The 21,472-nt window shown below is 37.9% G+C and overlaps 1 protein-coding gene across 1 annotated transcript in view; it reads left to right on the forward strand.

Moving 5' to 3' along the window:
• GAP43 (growth associated protein 43) overlaps positions 1 to 10,264 on the forward strand; it is a 98,830-nt gene extending 88,566 nt beyond the window's left edge. The window contains exon 3 of the mRNA XM_003797712.2: positions 9,579 to 10,264. Within this exon, the coding sequence (XP_003797760.1) occupies positions 9,579 to 9,667 (89 nt within the window). The 3' untranslated portion in view covers positions 9,668 to 10,264. The remainder of the gene's footprint in view (positions 1 to 9,578) is intronic.
• Positions 10,265 to 21,472: the final 11,208 nt, after the last annotated feature.

Here is a 21,472-nt window from a genome sequence, read left to right on the forward strand (position 1 = left end):
ATTAAATTAAAATTATTATTATTTAAAATATAAATTAAAAATATGTTTTTTTCTTTCTATTATACATTATATATATAGTTATACATATATATATAAAATTCTACAAAAAAGAAGAAAACCAAAATTCCTAGGCTGAACTATTTCTGATTATGACTATTAGCAGCACTCAAGATCACATTACCTTTCTGCCCCCCCCCCCCCGTGGCATTTCTCACAATTGTTTATCTCTGCAGATCCTGGATTTTTCCTTCCCTCCCACCTATTAACAGAAGCAGCGCCTCAGCTGACCTGCGTGCTCTGCGTGTAACTGGGCTGGGAGAGGAGATGAGGGAGTGAGTCTACTTGACTATTAGGTTAGAGTGAGAATACCCCCAATTTTTTGTTTTGATTCAACTTTTAGAAGTTGACCTATTCATTGTAATAATGGTAAGAAATAAAGTTAACATCATTTAATTTATATATTAGTCTAAAAATGATTGAAAACAACTATTGAAGCCTTATTAATTCTAATTATTGATGCTTCTACATGTTTCTAATGGGGGAAGAAGACAGAATATAATTTGATGATTTGGTAGGCACTCTGTGTAAATAAGGCTAGTCATCGATATTTCTTTGGCTTTCATTTTAATTATTTTCACATCTCTCTGGGTCTCTTCTCTTTTCAGATAAAAACCATTGACTTTTATTCTATAGATTAGAAATCTCATATTCTATCCCAGCTATTCTTTAAAAATAGCTCTATTTAATTATTTAGTCACTCACATCCTATGCTTTCCTCAGAGCCAGAGACTTTATAGGAACATTCTGAAGGAAAAGGTCTCTTAATCATTTTTCTGGGAAAAAGGATTTTTTTCTCCTTTGGGAAATTATTTTCATCCTCCTAGGATGAGAACATAAAACTTGATGGTTGGAATTTGGGTGAGTGGATTTCCCAAATCCATAGGCTGGATGAAAATCTAACAAAATCCAAATCCCATAAAATGGATTAAAATCTCAACATACTACATTTCACAGTTATAAAATTTTAAAGTGCTTTAAAATACTTTCCTTTACACTTCAAACAACCTACAATAAGGTGGAACAGGTATTATGTTCTGTATTATTTATTTAGGAAACCAAGGCAAAGTAATATGACCAGTTAGTGGTAGAGTTAAAGCTAAAATATAAATCAGCTTGGTCCTAGGCCTAAACTTTTAGGGAAAGCAGTAGAAATAAATATGGCATGTTTCAAATATCGCTGGGAGCCCACCCTGCTGCGTCTGAGTTTTCTTCTTGGTTAAATTCTTATTTGCTACTATTAAAAATCATTAGGTAAATACTCTTATTATCTCTCTTGGAAAGTATAGGTGTTATTATTTGTGCCATTTTCTCCAGACATCAAAATGGTGCATGCTGGCTAAGTATTTTGTTTTGTTGTTTATTGTTTGCTTGTTTGTTTAGACAGAGTCTCACTATGTTGCCCTTGGTAGAGAGCTGTGACATCATAGCTCATAGCAACCTTAAACCCCTCCGCTGCAGGAGTTCTCTTGCCTCAGCCTCCCAAGTAGCTGGGACTACAGGTGCCCACCACAGGTGCCCACCACAATGCCCAGCTAGTTTTAGAGATGAGGTCTTGCTCTGGCTCAGGCTGGTCTCGAACTCATGAGCTCAGGCAATCCACCCACCTGGGCCTCCCAGTAGCTAAGTGTTTTGAAAGCAATTTAAAATGTGAAGCATGGTGATGAGAAGAGTATAATATGCATCCCAGTGACCACCAAAAGCCACCATCCAGGCTCCAGATTGACATCTGGTACACAGCTAAGAAAAAGACCATGTAAGTAACACAAGGGCCATCTGTGAGTTAGACGCCAATTTTTTTTTTTTTTATTACATTCCTTCCAGCCTTTGAGGTGATGATGTTTAATATTCAAAGAAGATGAAAATAAAATGAGAAAGGAAGTGAAGCCCCAGCACAGTGGTGATTGGTAGAGTAATTGTGAGCATGGCCCCAGGATGATAGCAGCTTTGACTTAATCAATGTTGACAAGGCTGGGGAGAGCTGGGCAGGTCCCAAGAGGTAATATTTTACTCGGAAATCCACTCAACCTAATTTCAGTAATGTAGGGCTGTGGAGGGGCCTGGACCAGAGCCAAAAAGCAAGACCATTAGAACTCAGTATAGGCGATGGCAGCTGGGAACACCACCACCCTTCCAAGCAGCATTGCAACCAAGCTGCCTGCTGATCACACAGGCAGCCTCAGCTGCATATGCTCCTGGTATTTGCTCACCAGCAGAATGCGCAGACATACTATTCTCACCCTTTCGAGGAAATGAATGGAATTTGTAAAGGCAAGAGCTGCTTCCAGAATCTATTTAGCAAGGATCTGAGAGCCAGTTTCATAAACATATTTTAGGGACCCCTGTGAAATTGTCCATCCAAATCCCCTTAGTCTTTTAAAACTACCATTGTACTGTTTGAAAATGCATAACTTAGATCTTTATTACTTGCTGTCTTAATGTGGTTTTGATCTTTCTTAGGAATGATTGTTGTGAATCAAGAATGTGTAAATGACCAGACTGATTCATCTTTCAAAACTTCTGAGACTTAATAAAGTTATTCAACTTGGAAATCCAAGAGAAGTGACTCAGGAGCAATGATGCCCCTTTGGGGCATCTTCTTGCCTAGCTGCTTCTTTCCTGTACTGTCCTTTTAACATATCCTTGCAGGATTCTGCTAGTGTATAAATTCCGAGAAGGTAGAGATGGTAGCTTTGTGATTTCCTTGTTCTATCACTGCTGCAATATCTGCAGTTCGCAGAGAGCCTGTGCCACGTGGTGAGGCTCAGCTCCTTTCACTGGATGAGGAAGTGAACGAATGAATACATTTTTCCTTCCCTTTTAAAAGATCTTCAACTAAGTATGTTGAGATTACATGGTTTTCCTGTCCCTAATGGTAATTTTCTCTTTTTAAGTTAACATAGAAATGATTGAATTCATGGAGGCTGCCAGTGAGCATGGTAGTATCCGAGTGGTCATTGGGCTTGGAAGAGCATTGTTTTTGTCAAGGCTAAGATGCAATGGCATGGGCAGGTTATTACAACTTACTGTCAGATTCCGACATCATCTGTCCAAATTGAATATAATTTTTTGAGACTAAATGGTATGCACACAATTTAAATTGTAGCACCACACATCAAGAGGGCAGATTACACAAGTTGCTGAGCACTCTCCTATCTTAAGCCTCTCATATGAATAAAGCTGTTTACTCCTGAAAATATGACCATGTTCCACTTGAAAAATATATTTCTTAAAATGTTTATACCTTTAAAAAAAAAAAACAATCTCTAATATAAGTAAAAGTACTACTACTTATACCCAAACTGAAAAACAACAGTTTAGCTCAAACTAAAGCACATCATCAATTTTGTTTTGTTCATTTTTTTTATTTGTTTGGGATGCAGACACATTTTTATCTAATGATAGAACTGAACTTGCGGAGGTTGATGCCTGATGAGGACTGACTGGAGAGAAGACATCACTGGGTAGTTAATAGTAATAACCTTTGGTAAGGACAAGCATTGTTCACTATATATATAATGTGTATATAATATACACACATATTTTATATATACACATATCTCCTGTGTTTCTTAGCCTGGCTGCTATGACAAAGTACTATAAAGTACATCGTGTGTAAATATCAGAGATTTATTTCCCATAGTTCTAGAATCTGGAGAGTACAAGATCAAGGTGCTGGCAGATTCAGTGTATGGTGAGGGACTGATTTCTCATGGTCTTGTGGTGGCTTCTTGCTATATCCTTGCTATATCCTTGTGGAAGGGACTTGACAGTTCTGCATGGTCTCTTTGACAAAGATAGTCATGATCACTCTGCTCTTATGATCTAACCACCTCCTATTCATCTTGGGGGTTAGGATTTCAACAAATAAACTTTGGGAGAACAGAAATATTCAGTTCATAGCCCTGTGATTCATTTAATTTTGCTTTTCCTAGAATGTCTCAACAGAAATATTAGTGTCAATGTTACATGTTAATGTCTAATATAAGTAAGAGTACTGTTCAGAGCCAAACTGAAAAACAACAAGCATTCCTGTTCCCCGCCTTGCTGGGTTTCAGCCATCGTGCCGGTGACTCCCGGTTCCATTTGCCAGCTCCAGGCCCTTCCACTCACTTTCACTCACTGTCTTTATGTCACTTGGCACTGAAAGTGTGACTTTGGTCTTTTAACTTTGAGCCTCTTCTTAAGTAATAACTGTCTCAGAAGGAGGTTGATCCTCTAGATGAGGAGTGTGGTTATTTACTCTAATTGGATCATGGTAATTGAAGTGACCAGCTGGCATCAGCCATTCATCTGTCTTTGACACTCACCATGATCATCAAAGCCTTTGCACAAAATACTAAAGATTACGTATTAACTCTTCACAAATTGTGTAATTAGTGCTGGAAAGTGCCAAGACCAGATTTCATATTATGGAAGACTAATCAGGGCTCTTTCATTCATTATGATCTGCTTTTAGCAACACAGTTTTTAGACTTTGGAGGCTCTAGCTCCTGGCCTAAATACCTGTGGACTGCCTGGTTTAGTTCCTGCTCTAAGCCCGCTCATCCTTCTTGGGTAATACTAAAGGCAGGGAAAGCAATCTAAAGGTGAAGCTTCCTAGATGACTCTGTCCAGGGTTATAACTTGCTGCTGTTTACTAACAGGGTGGCCTTAGGTACATTATTTACTCTTCCCATGGCTCAGCTTCTCCAGATGTAAAATGGGATAATTAAGGTAGCTGCAAGGATTAAATGAAATAATACAAGTACACTTAGAACTGTTCTGTGAAGATAGTAAGAGCTCAACAATGTTAGCTGTAGTTAAATACCAAAGAGCCAGGAAAGTCATAATCCATACTTCTTTCCAAGTTGTTCTTTTCAGGCCACTGAATAGAACAGATAAGAAAACGTAGATATATGCTCAACATGATTTAATAACTACGACTTACCTTGGGTTGGCATCCAGGGGAGAAAGAACAAGTTAGCTAACTTGAGAACTTCTTTACAACACGTGAGCTCCAACGGACTCATTTATGCAAAACTTGGATTTTCTTCATAAATTCCCCCTTGTAGAAGGTTAAAATCTTTCCCAAATTCATGCAGTCTCACATCAAAGTAGAGCTAGGCAGAGCAGACCCATTATAACTATAGTTTTCTTCATTTGCACATAACGTTTACTTTTTTAAAAAGTATTATTATGGGTTCTTAGCTTACCCCACTTTTTTATTATAAAAGTTGTTACTTTATATTACTTCTTGCCCCCCCATATCTTGTTTCTCCCCATAATCTCTTGGTAGCCTATAAACAATTCATTGAATTTACCAACTTGATTCATTTTATTTCTGCTAATAGTCATCCCTTAATCTCAAAGATGACTTTTTTGCTCAATATTTAATAATATCAAGATTATTGTCATCTCAGCCAAATTAACATGTGTATAATTGTATATGTTCAGCTGAACTGAGTTCCAGTTGTATGACTAATGTTTCCTTTGGTAGTCATCTACCAAACTAGTGACCTTCGTCTACCCGTGAACTTCATCAATTTTAATTTTACATTTTGAAGTCATCTTTTTTTCATCTCAGAAGTTTTTGTAGGTTACCACAACCTTGTGAACCCTACCTACTTTGTTTCTGGTGCTGAATTGATAAAACGGTCAATTAATACATTAACCTCTGCTGCTCAAGTTTGGCTAGGAAAACTTGGAAAAGTAGAACTGACCTGGGTTAAGTCCTGGCTTGGTCATGAGAAAACCACATGCTTTAGGGAAAGTCTCTTTATATACCTAGAATTCACCATCCTCATCTGTTAGATGAAGATGTCCATTCATTCTTTCACTCAACAAACACTTATGGAAGCCTTCCTTGTGTTAGAGCCCATGCTGGGCCCTGGGTATTCAAAGTAGGGCAGAAGTAGGTATTGCTGTTACTCTAGAAGAGCATAACAGAGAGAAGAGCACTCTCCCACAACCGAGAGATGTGAAATGTCCCTCTCATTGCTTATATTCTGATTATGATAGTTATTGTTTATTAAAGGTATATTGTAAAAGGTTTTAAAAAGGCAGTAATATTTGCTGGGGTTTTTTTTTTTCACTACTTCTCCTCAATACCTATACAAGTGTTCAATAACAACTTGTTGAGCAAATAAATAAATAATTGTATGTAAAATATTTTGAGGCATTTGAGAAAAAGAAAATATATATATTGAATGTCTCCTAATACGAAACAGACAGCAATACTTTTTTGTCCTAATAAACCAATTTGCACTGAATTTCACCCCTTGTGTTAGGTCCACATGAAGGATGACAAGAGAAATTGGGGCAATTTGGGAGGATTTAACATAATTCCAGTCCAACAAGGCAAAGGGCAGAAATTGTGGCTGTGTCTCAGAGTTGTCTGCATTTTTTTTTTTTTTGCAGTTTTGGCTGGTTCCATGTTTGAACCCTCAACCCCTGGTATATAGGGCTGGCACCCTACTCCTTGAGCCACAGGTACCACCCAGAGTTGCCTGCATTTTTGTTCATTTGTTTCTCCTCTTTTTTGTTTTCTTCCTTTTATTCCACAAACATACAATTGTCACCTTACTCACCTTACTTCTCCTTTTCTCTTTGAGTTTCTTCATGTCCCTCAAATTGTGCATTGTAACACCCACATTTTTATGTTAGTAGGAGAGATTTGAAGTTTTCTCTTGCTCCTACAACTGATTTTTATGTAGGTTTCTGGCTATTAAAATCCATATTGTGTTTCTTTTGCAGTTTGAAGAGACCACTAAAAAGGTTGTTTTTGACTCTGGGCATGCCTCTGGTATCCTAAGGTGTGAGCAGCATTAGGGGACTAAGCAGATTCTCTATAAGAATTCTTGATTACTATTGAAGGAGCTAAGTAAAATAAATCTGGAACCTTTCTTCTGGTAGAAAATCAAATGGTTCATTAGCATACCAAAGTTCCGTAATACCTGGGAAATAACAGTTGAAGAATACAGAATATTATGATGATCAGAATTGAGTTAGTTTCATCCAAAAACTTGGATTGGTTCACTGGTTCTACAAGAATTTATAGTTACCTTGGAAAGCTACAGCCTTAAAAAATCTTTATGGGCAGTAGTAAGTAGTATAACTAGAATATCTACATTTTAGACATATATTACAGTGAGTTATGAACCCTAAAAATAAATCAGACTTAAAAATTTTGGTCATTGTAAGATGAAATTACCCATAGTAACTATTTACCTTATTTATCAGACCAGCCTGTTATGATTCTAAAAAGCATATCTATTTTCAAGAAAATAAACATATTTTTGCTCCTTAAAAGGTTTAAAAGAATGCTATTACATAGATAGTCCAAAGAAGGAATTCCAAAGATGTGTTTAACAGTGGTGGTCTTATTTGGATATAAATGTTCAGTTTCATCTGAATATAAATGTTTCAGCTAAGTGATTTGAAAGAGACATATTTTTATAATCTCTTCTAATGGTCTCTTAAATGGCCCCCATTTCTCTAATCTCAACATCTCCCAATAGCAAATCAGTTTTATCCAGTATTGCCAGTTTAATCTCCTAAGCATACCTAAGTTATATTCCTTGCTTGAGTGGTTTCAAAGCCTATGAATTACCTTCAAATTAAATACAAACTTGTTAGCTTAAGAAGATTTCACTGACTCCAGTTGGCCTTTTCAAGAAAAACAGGCAGCTAGTAGATAAGAAGAAGAAGAAAAGGAAAACAACAGTTTCAGTTTAAACGACAGGAATTTTCAACAACAGAATGTGGGAAAGAAAAAAAAAAAAGAAAGCGTTAACATCGCAAGCCTGGGACTACTATCCCTGGGTTTATTTACAAAGTTGACCATAGGCTAGCTTCTGGGAACTGGGATTTTGAGAGGGTTCTCACTATTCCCTAGATGAGAGTGGTACTCTGTGCCTATAATCTTTGTGAAAACAAGGTGGTTTATGCTGACCACCTGTTTTCCTTCTGCGAGTGTGGATTTGGTACATGCTAGGCAGAAAGTGCCATGTGACCAACCCCCAGTACAAACTCTGGGCTTGTAGGCTCAGGTGAGTTTCCCCAGTAGTTGGCATTTGACATGTGCCATCACAATTCATTGTTGGAAGAATTGTGCACATCCTGTGTGACTTCATGGGGGTTTAGACTTTTCGAAGCTTGATTCTTGGTTTCCTCTGAACTTTGACCCATGAGACTTTTCCCTTTGTTTATTTTGCTTTTTGTCCTTTCACCTCAGCTAAGGCGCCAGCCACATACACCTGAGCTGGCGGGTTCGAATCCAGCCTGGGCCAGCCAAACAATAATGATGGCTGCAACCAAAAAATAGCCAGGTGTTATGGCAGGCACCTGTAGTCCCAGCTACTTGGGAGGCGGAGGCAGGAGAATTGCTTGAACCCAGGAATTGGAGGTTGCTGTAAGCTGTGATGCCACAGCACTCTACCCAGGGGGACAGCTTGAGGCTCTGTCTCAAAAAAAAAAAAAAAAATTAGGGCTATGAATCCAACAGTGTACTGAGCCCTGTGAGTCCCACTGGCAAATCACTGAACTGAGGAGTGGTCTTGGGGACTCTTCCCACAAAGAGTTTATTGTTTGGCAACACAGGTGACTTCAGGACAAATGAGTTCTCTTTCTATAAGTTGGCATATTAGTAAACTATCTTATATCATAAACTGAGTTCTATAGAGAAACCAGTCGGAAAAATCATCCTTCGAAAAGACAAAAGGCCTCCTTGTTAAGCAAAACAATACTGGCTCTGTGGATATATGTGTTCAGTTGTAAAGTGCTTGACTGCAAGAAAATGAAAACTACTATAACACTTTAAAGAGGTTAGTGATTTGTCTGTCACAAGCTGAAGGAAAGATGTCTGGGAGTGACACAGTCACTCGGTTTTTTTGTTTGTTTGATTGCGCTCTACCATCCTGAGTATATTTTTGTCTTCATGGTCATAAGAGAGCTGCTACACCACAGGTGTTGTCTGATGTTCCCATCATCAGGAATGGGAGAATACCAAGGGCATAACTCAACTCTGCCCTCTCCAAGGAAGTCTCTAACTGACCAGCACTGTGTCATACAGCCACCCATAGCTCACGTAGGAGCTGGAAACTCAACTATTTCACTTTCTAGTCTTTTTGGGACTAGAAGTGAAGAATTAGGGAGTTAAGATGGATGCCCTGTGATCTGCACCAACTGTGTGTCAGAATTCTGGCAATAATAGAACAGAAATACAAGATTGATATTGATTACCTAAGAGAAGATCAGAGCTGTGGGTACCATGATTATAATAAGGCTGAGAGGTTAAAGGCCACGGCGATAGTGGACAGGTGTAGTGGACTCCTGTCCCTAATATACCATTGTTCCTGAGAAGTTCCATATGTGCCACTGAACAGGTTCCTGAAGGTAATCTCTTCTGAACTTGGATGACAATAGTCTTTTTTCCTTAACACTCGCGTGTAATAGCATATAAAGAATCGTACCATCATATGAACAGATGAGACCACGTACTAACTCTCTTTCCCACTCCCCCATCCTGTTTTCTTCCTCAGAAGCTGTAGATGAAACCAAACCTAAGGAAAGTGCCCGACAGGATGAGGGTAAAGAAGAAGAACGCGAGGCTGACCAAGAACATGCCTGAACTTGAAGAAATGGCTTTCCACATCCCTCCCCTCCCTCTCCTGAGCCCTGTCTCTCCCCACCCTCTTCTCAGCTCCACTCTGAAGTTTCCCTTCCTGTCCTGCTCACGTCCGTGAGTCTGTCCTCTCCCACCCACTAGCCCTCTTTCTCTCTGTGTGGCAAACATTTAAAAAAAAAAAAAAAGCAGGAAAGATCCCAAGTCAAACAGTGTGGCTTAAACATTTTTTGTTTCTTGGTGTTGTTATGGCGAGTTTTTGGTAATGATGATCCAATCATTTTGGGAAATTCTTGCACTGTAACCAAGTTTTTTGATCTGGTGCGTGTGGCCCTGTGGGAGTCCACTTTCCTCTCTATCTCTCTGTTCCAAGTGTGTGTGCAATGTTCCGTTTATCTGAGGAGTCCAAAATATCAAGTGAATTCAAATCCATATTTGTTTTCCTCCTTTTCAATGTGATGGAATGAACAAAAAGGAAAAAAAATTCAAAAACCCAGTTTGTTTTAAAAATAAATAAATAAAGCAAATGTGCCAATTAGCGTAACTTGCGGCTGTAAGGCTCCTTTTTCAATCTGAATATTAATAAATCATGAGAGTAATCAAAGACCAGTGGCTCTGTGTTTCTGTTCCATTGGACACCTTTGGGTCTCTTTTGCAGCATCTTAGGACACCAACAGCCCTGATAAGGAAAACACAGAAGAAGCCTGAGGTTCCCATCAGGACCGATGTCCTTGATGGGATGGTTGGGCCCTGTGCTAGTTTACTAGGTGTGCTGTAATGAAGGGGCACAGGCTGATGACTTGAACAACAGAAATTTATTATTTCACAGCAATGGAGGCTGAAAGTCTGGAAGGTGTTGGCAGAGTTGGCACCTCCTAAGGGCCAGGAGGGAAAGACACATCCCTGGCCCCTTGCCTTGCCTTGGAGACAGCTGTGTGTTCTCTGCACCTCTTCACGTCTTCTCTCTATGCCTATGTTTGTGTCCAAATGTCCCCTTTTTATAAGGATTTTAGTCATGTTGAATTAGATCCCACCCTAATGATCTCACTTTAATGGAATTACATCTCTATGTAAGGCCATGTTCTGAGATGTTGGGGTAGGACTTAAACATATGAATTGGGGGGCAGGGCACAATTCAGCCTGCAACAAGCACTAAGACTTGCCTTTGCTAAAATAACTTCAGTGCATTTGCATTACTCAGAGGAGTTAGTTTACTTAATGAAAGGTTATTTTATGTTTTTCTAAGTTAAATATTATAGAGAGGAGCCAGACATGCACCTATTGTCCCAGCTGCTTGTGAAGTTAAGGTGGGAAGATAGCATAAGCCCAGAATTAGTTTGATCCAGCCTTGGCAACATAGATATATATATAAAATATATAATCTGAAAAAAAAATATATATATATAAAGTGGAGATGTGCACAACTTTAAGAAACGCCCCTAGGCTTTGTTTAGTTGATTTATTTTAACCCAAGTATTGAGCCAGTCTATTCTGTCTCTTTCAGTTTATCAAATTCCACTGGGTTTATATTCCCCACACAAGGCAGCTGTCAGATTCTTGATTAGTTATATTTATTGTGCTTTCTGATAGTGATAGTATATAATGAAAGGTGTACATTTGTCACATCCATTGTTAGTCCTTTCCCTTCCAATTCCAGTTTTTTTTTTTTTTAAAAAATGCCTTCTATTAGAAAGTAAACAGTTCTCAGGAGAAACAAAACCATGTCCTTCAATCCCGAAGTATCTATGCTCTTTATTCCTCCCTAAATTTTCTAAATCAATCCCAGTGCAGATTCCTAGTAGGTCATGTTCTTCCCTCGCCCTGAGTCTTCTCCCATTGCCAAGCATGGCCAGGGGACTCCCTTCCGCTTCCTCTGCTCATCTGCATATGGAATTTCCTAAGTGGGAAGAGAAAATAAGATCAAAGAAAAAGTTCTAATGTTGATGAAGATCATGGAAACAATTCATCTTAGGAAGTATGACCTATACCTTGATAAATCTGCTCAGCTGTGTATAGAGCTGGTGCTTAATTAATGCTTCAAAGAAAGCTGGTGTCACCTGAAGGATGAGTCCTGCTTGGATCAAAGGGGTCTTTCCTTGGTCACTGTCACTAAGGGGAATGTTTCACTGGAAGAAACAACTACCAAAATAAATCAGAAATTATAAATAACATATATATTAAAGAAATTTAAGAGTTTGACTTCATCCTGAGTTAGTATGATCTCAGTGGAAGACTTTGAAACAAGTATGTGGGGCTCTGAAGACTTTGAAACAAGCATGGTCTGAATGGGGTCTCATCAGATAAGGTGTTGAGAAAATCTTCCCTGGGGGGAAGTCAGATCACATAGGATGTTTGGCAATGTATTATTTTAGAAACTATTTTACTGGAAAGATTTTGGGTTTTATGGGGTGAGTGGGTGTGTAGAATAAATGCAGTAATTTCTCTTTCAAATCTCTTTCAATGATTTGGAGCAATTCAATGTCTTCAAAGCAGAGTTATAAACTCTTCTACTAAATTCATATTTATACTGAAATTAATAGCATATGAGTTTTTAAGCTTATGATAATATACACTGTTTAGTGGTCTTACTACTTACGTCAGAGTTGGGATTTTTTTTCAAATTTCATTTAGGGGCATCTTTTTATTCTAGTTACAAAGTATTGGTTCTTTAATAGAGTTTTAAAGATGGGGTAGATGTATTAGAGAGTCTCATAATGACGCTAAAAGATATACCGGGGCTAACTCCACCCCCATGCTGAGGCAAAGCAGTGTGACTGAAGCTTATACACAACACACACAAAGTCATGGTGGCACTGGAAAGCCCTGAGCATTCAAGATACAGCAACACAGATTCTAAATTCTGCTCAGAAAGGAAGGTAAGTTATTGATTCTAAAACACCTACATCTGGATTACTTTGAAAGATAAAAACTAGGTTGAGGACAAGTAAAAGAGGCCTCAACATTGGCAGGTGATGCTTTCAAATGGAAATAAGGTCATATTCTGGGCATTAGCCCCAATATTCCATTGATAGCAAAACCATGACCTTATCTTTATGAAATAAGGTCTTTTGACTGAGCTGCATTATTTGAGTCTAAAATGTTGTCATGAGGTAATACAGTTTGAGTCTCTTTGAAGATAAAGGGATTTCTAAAATAAAATCCTTTATTCCCCTCAGCCCATCCACATTTTGCTGATCGGCCAATCTTTCTCATCATCTACCCAGTGGCTTAGGTCAGAAATCTAGAAAGCAGCCTGATTCCTTTTTGCTTCGTATAATATTTAATTCATGAATAACCTGCTGCTGTGAATTTATGAGCAGAATAAGGATAAAGCTTCTGCCCACTGCCCTGACCAATCCTGCACTGCTGCACTGTCCTTGGTCAGTCTGAGGTGTTCTAAGCCTGTTTTTTTTTCTTTCTTTTTTTTATTTTTTATTTTTTAACAGTGGTTGCTTTCCCTATGTAACTCATAAGAGAAATTTGAAAGTGATTGCCAAATTCTTTATCTCAATATCCTAAATTAAAGGCACTTCTAAGTCTCAAAAATGTATTAGTCCCAGCATGGGCCAGCTCCAGGAAAACGAGTTCTGCAGTCAGCATGGAAGGCCAGACAATGGGAAAACCGATTAATAAATGATGTCATAGAGCATTATTAGGATCACCACACGTTCCATTAACTTTTTTTTAAAACCTTCCATACATCGTCTGTTGTCATGGAAACACAGCTACTGTTAAGCTGCCTATAAAAATAACTTAATGACTGGTGACCCTTCCAGATAAATGTCAGCTAATAAGCATTATAAGTGGGAGTTTCTTTAATTTCAAATAGAACTCTTGCCTAATTATTTTCCTGGGGGGATTAAAACCCATATCTGCCTATCATGCAGACAAGGCCTGCATCCACTTTCAGTCAGAAATTCACTCCTGAATAAATGCAATTTTGTCCTTTCTCCCTAGAAAGTAATTCACAGTTATCAGGAATAAGGACAAGAGTGTAGCTATGAGAGTGACGAGTCATTAAATGCTCTTAAAAAACATTATGAAACGGGCACGGACATTTCAAATGGACATTTTCCGGATTTGTTTTCTTACAGGTATGTGCCATTGTTGGTAATTACAGCATGTTTAGCGTCACAGATGGCACCTTACTAAATACACACTCAGTGGAGCGAGATGCCTTCGTTCAGGAGAAATGTGCTGTCCATTTATTTGCATCACTTAAGATCAGGCTACAGAATCACATGGGATTGTCATAAGAATTTTAAGCTAATTTTGTTGTTTAATTGCCCAAATGATACTATTTCATTGTAGAAAGGCAAAAAATATAAATAATAAAAAAGACAAAAAATAATCCATACTTTCCAACCCAGAATTAAGCAGTGATAACATTTAGAGATTTCACCTTATACTATCTATAGCCTATCTGCCTACTTATTGGCCTCTTCCCATCCCCTATATCATCCACTTATTTATTTAAAACAAAAATGGGCTTGTGCTGTGTATAGTATTTTGTAAACTAGTTTAGACAGTCAACAACAAATTCTGTTTTTATGATATGTTTTTAATAGAACTTAACCAGATCCATAAAAATGAAAAAATTAGACCAGAGGATTGAGTTCTTTATATACTTATATAGATTTTCATATTTCCAGAGACAGAAGACTTTAAAACTTGTGGTTTCCATCACTGCTTCCCAGCACCACACCAAGGCTCATAGAAGCCTGAGACAAAAGGAAAACGTTCAACCCAGTTTAAATATTCTTCACCTTATTACGGGCTTATGTCTTAATAAACCCATCGTAAAGTCTAAAAAATGTTATGTCAATCCGTTGTTAGCTGGGAACCATCCCATCTTTATCTACTTATCAAAGTATTGCCCCATGTTTTGAGAAAAGTTAGCAAAAGATCTACAATCAAATATATGACTACATTTTGCCCAATGCATTGATACGCCATTGTCAACCCTCATAAATCTGTTTGCTGGTAGATAAGGGAACTGACAGCTAATTAGAAAGGACTGATCCTAGTGCACAATAATGCAAAGTCATAAAACAGATATAGCCTATCCTTAAGTAAAATGTTTATATTTTATTTTTCATAGATTCTTTTGCTTTAATTTCAAAAATATTATATTTAATTACTACTTCGATTGCTAACTTTTCTGTTGTAACCTTAAATTTTGCACTTAAGGAAAGTAGCTTCACTTGCCTTATTCTAATTCTGGCCCTGCTGCTTCCGAAGAGAATGCTAGAATCATTGCTTCCCAAATATTTTTCTGACAAATATTAGACAGCTGTGAGTAAAGTAGAGTGATACTGGGGGGCTAAAAGGCTTGAGAGTGGGTGGGATCACGAGACAGTGGGAATTAAATGTTTAATATCCTTAACCCCAGTGAGAATGGCTCATATCACATGGTCCCGGGGCAACAGATGCTGCTGTGGAAGTGGAGAGAAGAGAACACTCCTGCACTGTTGGTGGGACTGCAAACTGGTAAACCCTCTATGGAAAGAAGTATGGTGAGTCCTCATAGAACTAAAAGTTGACTTTCCATCTGATCTTGCAATCCCATTACTAGGTATCTACACAAAAGAACAAAAGTAATTTTATCATAAGGACATTTGAACTCAAATATTTATAGCAGCCCAATTTACAATCTTGAAGATATGGGAACACCCAAGTGCCCTTCCACACATGAATGGATTTATAAACTGTAGTATATGTATACCACAGAGTACTGTTCAGCCATAAAAAAGATGGAGGCTTTATATCTTCATAACAACTTGGATATACTTGGAGAACATCCTCCTAATTAGAGTATCACAGGAAGACAGCTATCACATACGCAGTACTAAACTGAAACTAGTAAGTAAAAAAACATGTGCTCACTTGAGAGAAAAATTCAATTAAATTCAAGAAGATGGGAGGGGAGAAGATAGTTCAGCAAGTTCCCTCCCAAAGGGAGCAATGCACAGGGATTATAGGGCACACTTCCTGGGTGAAGGAAGCCAGTACAACTTGGACTTACCTTACAAATGCAAACAATGAAAACCAATTGTGTGGATCCTTATATTAATCTGAAATTAAAAAATACATGTCTAATACTTCTTCAAAGTTAATAGGATAACTTTAAAAAGTTTCCCTGCTTTCTAGAGGAGGCATTTTATGGAGTGAATGTGCCCCCTCAAAATTCATAAGTGGAAGCATAATCTTCAATGTGATGGTATTTAGGTGGAGATGAGGCATTTGAGAGATAATAAGACCACAAGGATGGACCCCCCCCCCCGTGAAGGGATTAGTGCCCTTATTAGAAAAGGTAGATGCTTGGGATCTGTCTCTCTCTCTCTCTCTGCCAGGTGAGAGTACAGTAAGAAGGTGGCTTTCTTAAAAGAGGGCCTTCCCCTTACCATGCTGGCACCTTTATCTTAGACTGCTAGCTTCCAGAACTGTGTGAAATAAAAATGCTATTTCTGATAAGACACTCAGTCTATAGTACTTTTCTTAGTACAGTCTGGACTGACTATGGTAGTATAGACTATAAAATATCTGAATATAGACATCATGGAGTGGATCAACACTGGTTTAGGCTAAGAGGAAGTAAAAAAGTCATGATCTATCTAAACATTTAAAGAATAAATTAAAAAGTACAATAACACTTGGTCTACCAAACCAAATCACCAGTTTCTGATACCTGGTAGTCATTAATCACTTCTTAGGGTTGTATTTTGTAAGAGTATGGTTATGAAACTAGACTAGTCACTTGGAAAATCACATTCTCACTGAAGCTGATTAAGTAAGGTATTTTATAAAGAAACTATTACTAAGTGTTGTGGGAAATAAGTACTCAATAATTAACTTACCATAGGTATAAATTTACATTTAAACTACAGATAAGAACACCAACATTCCATTTTTTATTCAGAAATAAAGATATCTGACTTTGAATTTTAAAATACCAAGAACAGGTTTTTGAAAATTGCTTCTTCTACCTTTGGCCCAGCTTTGATAACAGCCTTCAGTGAAGGCTATAATCTCATTGCTACCTGGGAGCCTTTGCCTTAGCAACAGAGGTCACCAATGGTATTCTGCAGGGCCACTTTTTACTGCTTTCTGACCTCCTACCTCTGGACCTCTCTGCTAGCCTATACCTGCAAATGCTGCCCTCCCTCTCTGCTTAGATGACTCCTGCTAGAGTGTAATCTCCATAGGAATGGGATTTTTGTACTAATTAGCTCTGTACCTTAGTTACACCTGAGAGTATTTGAAAATAGCATGCAAAAATACTAGACAAATGTATGAATGTATGAATTAATAAATTAATGAATGGACTTCTAATTCTTGTTCTTCAATTTCTACCTCCTTTTCTGTTCTTTTGTCTTTGCAAATTTCCCTTAAGTGTACCAAGATGCAACTCAGGTAATTTGTTCAAGAAGTCCCCTTGTCCAAGAGGGAGAAGTATCTCCCAAGAGGGAGAAGTATGTACTCTCACATATCATATCTGATGATGAACTTGGGTCAATAATTGCCACATGAATTGGATAAGTTTTGCTCAAGGCATCTGAGGGATTCAGCCCCTGTCACCTACTCTCTGTTCTAGCTTAATCCACTTCTGACTTTGCATAATTGGGCCTCAATACCTTCATTCCTGCCTTTGTACTTGCCAATTCCTCTTTCTGGAATGTTCTTAGCCCAGATAGCCACACAGCACTTTTAGGTCATTCCTAAAATACTATCTTCTCATTGATAATTTTAATGACCAACTCATTTAATATATTTTACCACGCTATCCTGTGAAAGTTTCTCAAATAGAGATAAGGCTTACCTCCATTTAAAAGTTTCTCAAATAGAGATAAGCCTTAGCTCCATTTATCCTTGACTCAGTTATGTTATTTACCTGTCTTCTATCACTAGAATAAAAGCTTCATGAAAGTAAGAACTTTCCCTATTTTGTTTTTACCTCAGCTCTTAAGATAACTGCTTGTCATCAGGTAGGATTCCAATAAATGCCAATAAATACATTTTTTCTCAAAATTCCAAACACAAATTTTAAGTTCTTTACTTGATTATTGGATTTGGCACACACTTTCTACCTTTTATGTTTTTAAAATTGGTTCTTCCTAACTATAGCATCTGTCCATGGACCCCTGTCTTCTAACATTCCTCAGTAGAAGACATCTGTTATTCTGGCCCACGTAGCAGCATTTCACATTTTTCTGGTAGTAAACTACCATTTTTATAATTCTGTTTAGCTTCAGTGAACTAATGGACTATGATTATTATTCTCTCATCCTCAACATGGAAGAGATACTAGAACAAGGCCTGGCCAATCAGGATACTACATCTCCTGGCTGTGACTATTGGTTTAAGTACAGGCCTGTGACTTAAGCCACGTGCTCCCCTGAAGTTTTCTGCCAAAGCTAGGAGGACAAGACTTTCATCTTGGGAGGATTTATAAACTAGGGAACGTGGTGCGTCTTCCATAGGTCGTGGCTGTTTGCTAACCATGTGGAGAGAGCCTCCTCACTAAGGGAAGGAGACCAAGTTCTGGTAACATTTGGTCCTCTAGATGTAGCAATGCCTGAAGCAAGTATTATAATTAGATTCTTCGTTATGTGTATTAATACCCTTTTTTGCTTAAGCTTCTTTGAGTTGTGCTTTTGTCAGGTACAACTTAAAGGATTCCTGACATTTTAGCTTCCCCATGCTTGCTCCAGCCTCAGGAACCCTCAACACATAAGTCATCCTCTGGGTGATGTTTCCACCAGGATTCTTGGATCCTGGACATTTTCACAACATCTGTGGCATAAGCATAATGATTTGTTGTCTAATGCCTATGGTGTGTACTCATTTTCTCCCCCACAGATTGGCATTTTCAAAATTTAACCTGAAAATGCTGAGGGACAACACTATTTTGTCTACAGAGGAGAGGACACGTGATAATAGATAGTGAAGGCTGGAACTCAGTGAGGTTGAGTGTTACCAATGATACCCCCCCAAACTTTGAGTGAAAGTCATAAAGCACATTTTTAATGCTTAGAAGAACAAGATTTGAGGTATGATCTTGTCTTGAAATCATAGGTATCTCTTTCAAAAATCTAACCTCATTTTACATCAGAATAGCATATGATATGAAAGTAATTACACATTTCAATAAACATGGATCTTTCCTATTAACAAACAGTGCTGAACAAATATTTTTAAATATTTACTCTGGATATATTACTGTCATAGTACAATGGAGTGGGTGTTTAAAAAAACAAACATTAGTATAATTTTATTTCTACAGTAGAAAACATCATATGATCTATGTACATATACATACATGTACATACATACATGAAATTTGATAAGTTATAAGCAAATGGGGTGAGAAATATAAAATTAAAAATAAAATTAAAAACAGGGCTGTGCCTGTGGCTCAAAAGAGTAGAGTGCCAGCCCCATATACTGGAGGTGGTGGTTTCAAACCCAGCCCTGGCCCCAAAAATAATAATAATAAAATAAAATTAAAACATATTCTTCTTTGCAAAGTATCTCAAGAATGGAAGAAAAATTACCCAATATACACAGCCCTACTATGAAACTAATTTATAGCTTTCATAGGAAAGCTATAACCCAATTATAGCCCAAGAATATGGGGAAAGGGGAGAGGGAGAGGAGGGGGGAGTATGGGAGGATGATTGGTGGGACCATGCCTATGGTTCATCTTACAAGGGTACATGTGAATCTTTCTAAATGTAGAATATAAATGTCTTAACACAATAACTAAGAAAATGACATGAAATCTGTGTTAACTAGTTTGATGAAAATATTTCAAATTGTATATAAAAACAGCACACCTAACCCCATGACTGTATCAATGTACACAGCTATGATTTAATAAAAAAAAAATTGAAGTTTCTCTTTCGTAGCTTATGACACAGAATCTACTGTCACTTGTACTTATTTTGGATCTTTTCCAAAGAAATTAGGAGACCAGAAATGCTCATTTTACCAGGGTGTTTCTTACAAAAGGGATCCAGGCTTGCTCTGGAAAGGAATTTCATGGCATTCCTGAACAGGAAACCTCATGTAGTTTTTGCTTTCCTTTTATCCAAATAGTCTTTGTGAGCCCTAAACCAGAATTAGTGCATCAAGCTATATGTTATGAAGTTCAAGTCCGCATCTGCTACTTTAAAGCCATGACCAGGCCATCTTGGATGAATTCATTTCTCCTATTTATTATACAGGCTCAGTTTTCTTTTCTGGCTACTCTGCAGGAGACTAGAAACTACTATACATTTAAGACATCATCAAGTGATTCCATAGATATGTATTAAACACTTCCCTAGGCAAGGGAAATAACAAAAGAATTAAGACATGGTCATATAATTTACGGGTGTGGAAATGGCAAGAAGTCATCTGTCTGTCCAGAGATTAGAGTAGAAGGGGATGCATTACTTTGTGTACAGAAGAGGCTGGGGGAAAAAGCACTGGACAGATCTGTAAAGAGTTTAGAAAACAAAGGAGTTTGGACTGGGGTATAGACAGTGTTATGTAGAGAGTTAACTAATAGAATCCTTCTGGGGTAAATTGAAAGGATTTGTAAACTTGGATGAAAAAGAAAATACTTCTTTATTTTTATTGACTGTTATCTAAAATTTAGCATTTTTGTCACTAATGAAAATAGCTAACAAGCCATAGGGGTACCTGCACAACCTGTGACTTTGTTACCAAAATATTAGAGTGGTTGCATTTCATATCTCAAAATGTTATGTCATTCACTCCTTTAAAATGTTAGTAGCTATAAAATATGCTGCCATGTCTCTTACTTAGTGAGTTAATATAAAAGCATATTGATAACTATATTTTAATACGATAACTATTTTACAATAACTTGTTTCTGCTATAATTATATGCATATTAATTTATGATTTTCAAAGACTATTCTGAGAAAGATTATATGCTTCTTCATCTGGCAAAGAATCTACGGGGAAAAATGTTAAAAACCTTGTATTAGAGATATTTTATTTTATTTATTTATTTATTTATTTATTTTTGAGACAGAGCCTCAAGCTGTCCCCCTGGGTAGAGTGCTGTGGCATTACAGCTCACAGCAACCTCCAACTCCTGGGCTCAAGCGAGTCTCCTGCCTCTGCCTCCCAAGTAGCTGGGACCACAGGTGCCCGCCACAACGACTGGCTATTTTTTGGTTGCAGCCATCATTGTTGTTTTGGTGGGTCATGGCTGGGGATTCGAACCCACCACCTTAGGTGTACGTGGCTGGCGCCTTAGCCGGTTGAGCTATAGATGCCGAGCCTAGAGATATTTTAGAGACTACATTTGTGGTATAAGAAGAAAACTGGCAATACTGCAGAGTACAGAGAAGTTGTGAAGGTGAAGTTAGGAGGTTGAAGTTATCACACAGAAGTAGAAGAAAGCTGAGGGAAGGATCTGGGAAGAGAAGATGAGGCAGTGGGCACAGCAGATGCAAAGCCCTGAAGTGCACAATAGCCAGCTGAGTTCTGGGAAACAAAAGCAAGGAAGTATGGCTAGACGGTGGTGAGTAAAGGGCAGGGTTCCCATACCTTTTGCCAGGCCAGCTGTGAACCTATGAAATTAAACAAGTAGTGTGCTTCTTGAATACTGCAGTGGGACAGGCAAAGGATAGATATTCTTACTCCAAAAGAGAAAAATAGAAAAAAGAAAGGCGTAACTGGCTTCAATTAAGTCCAAACCCAACAGGGCGAATGGCATTCAATCTTAAGACACCAGAATAATCTTATTTGATTCAATGTTCCCTGTCCCAGACACAATGGGGTAAGGGTTTGGCCC

This window comes from Otolemur garnettii, unplaced genomic scaffold (genome assembly GCF_000181295.1).
Source record: "Otolemur garnettii isolate 467f Iridium unplaced genomic scaffold, OtoGar3 scaffold00122, whole genome shotgun sequence".
NCBI classification, from domain to species: domain Eukaryota; kingdom Metazoa; phylum Chordata; class Mammalia; order Primates; family Galagidae; genus Otolemur; species Otolemur garnettii.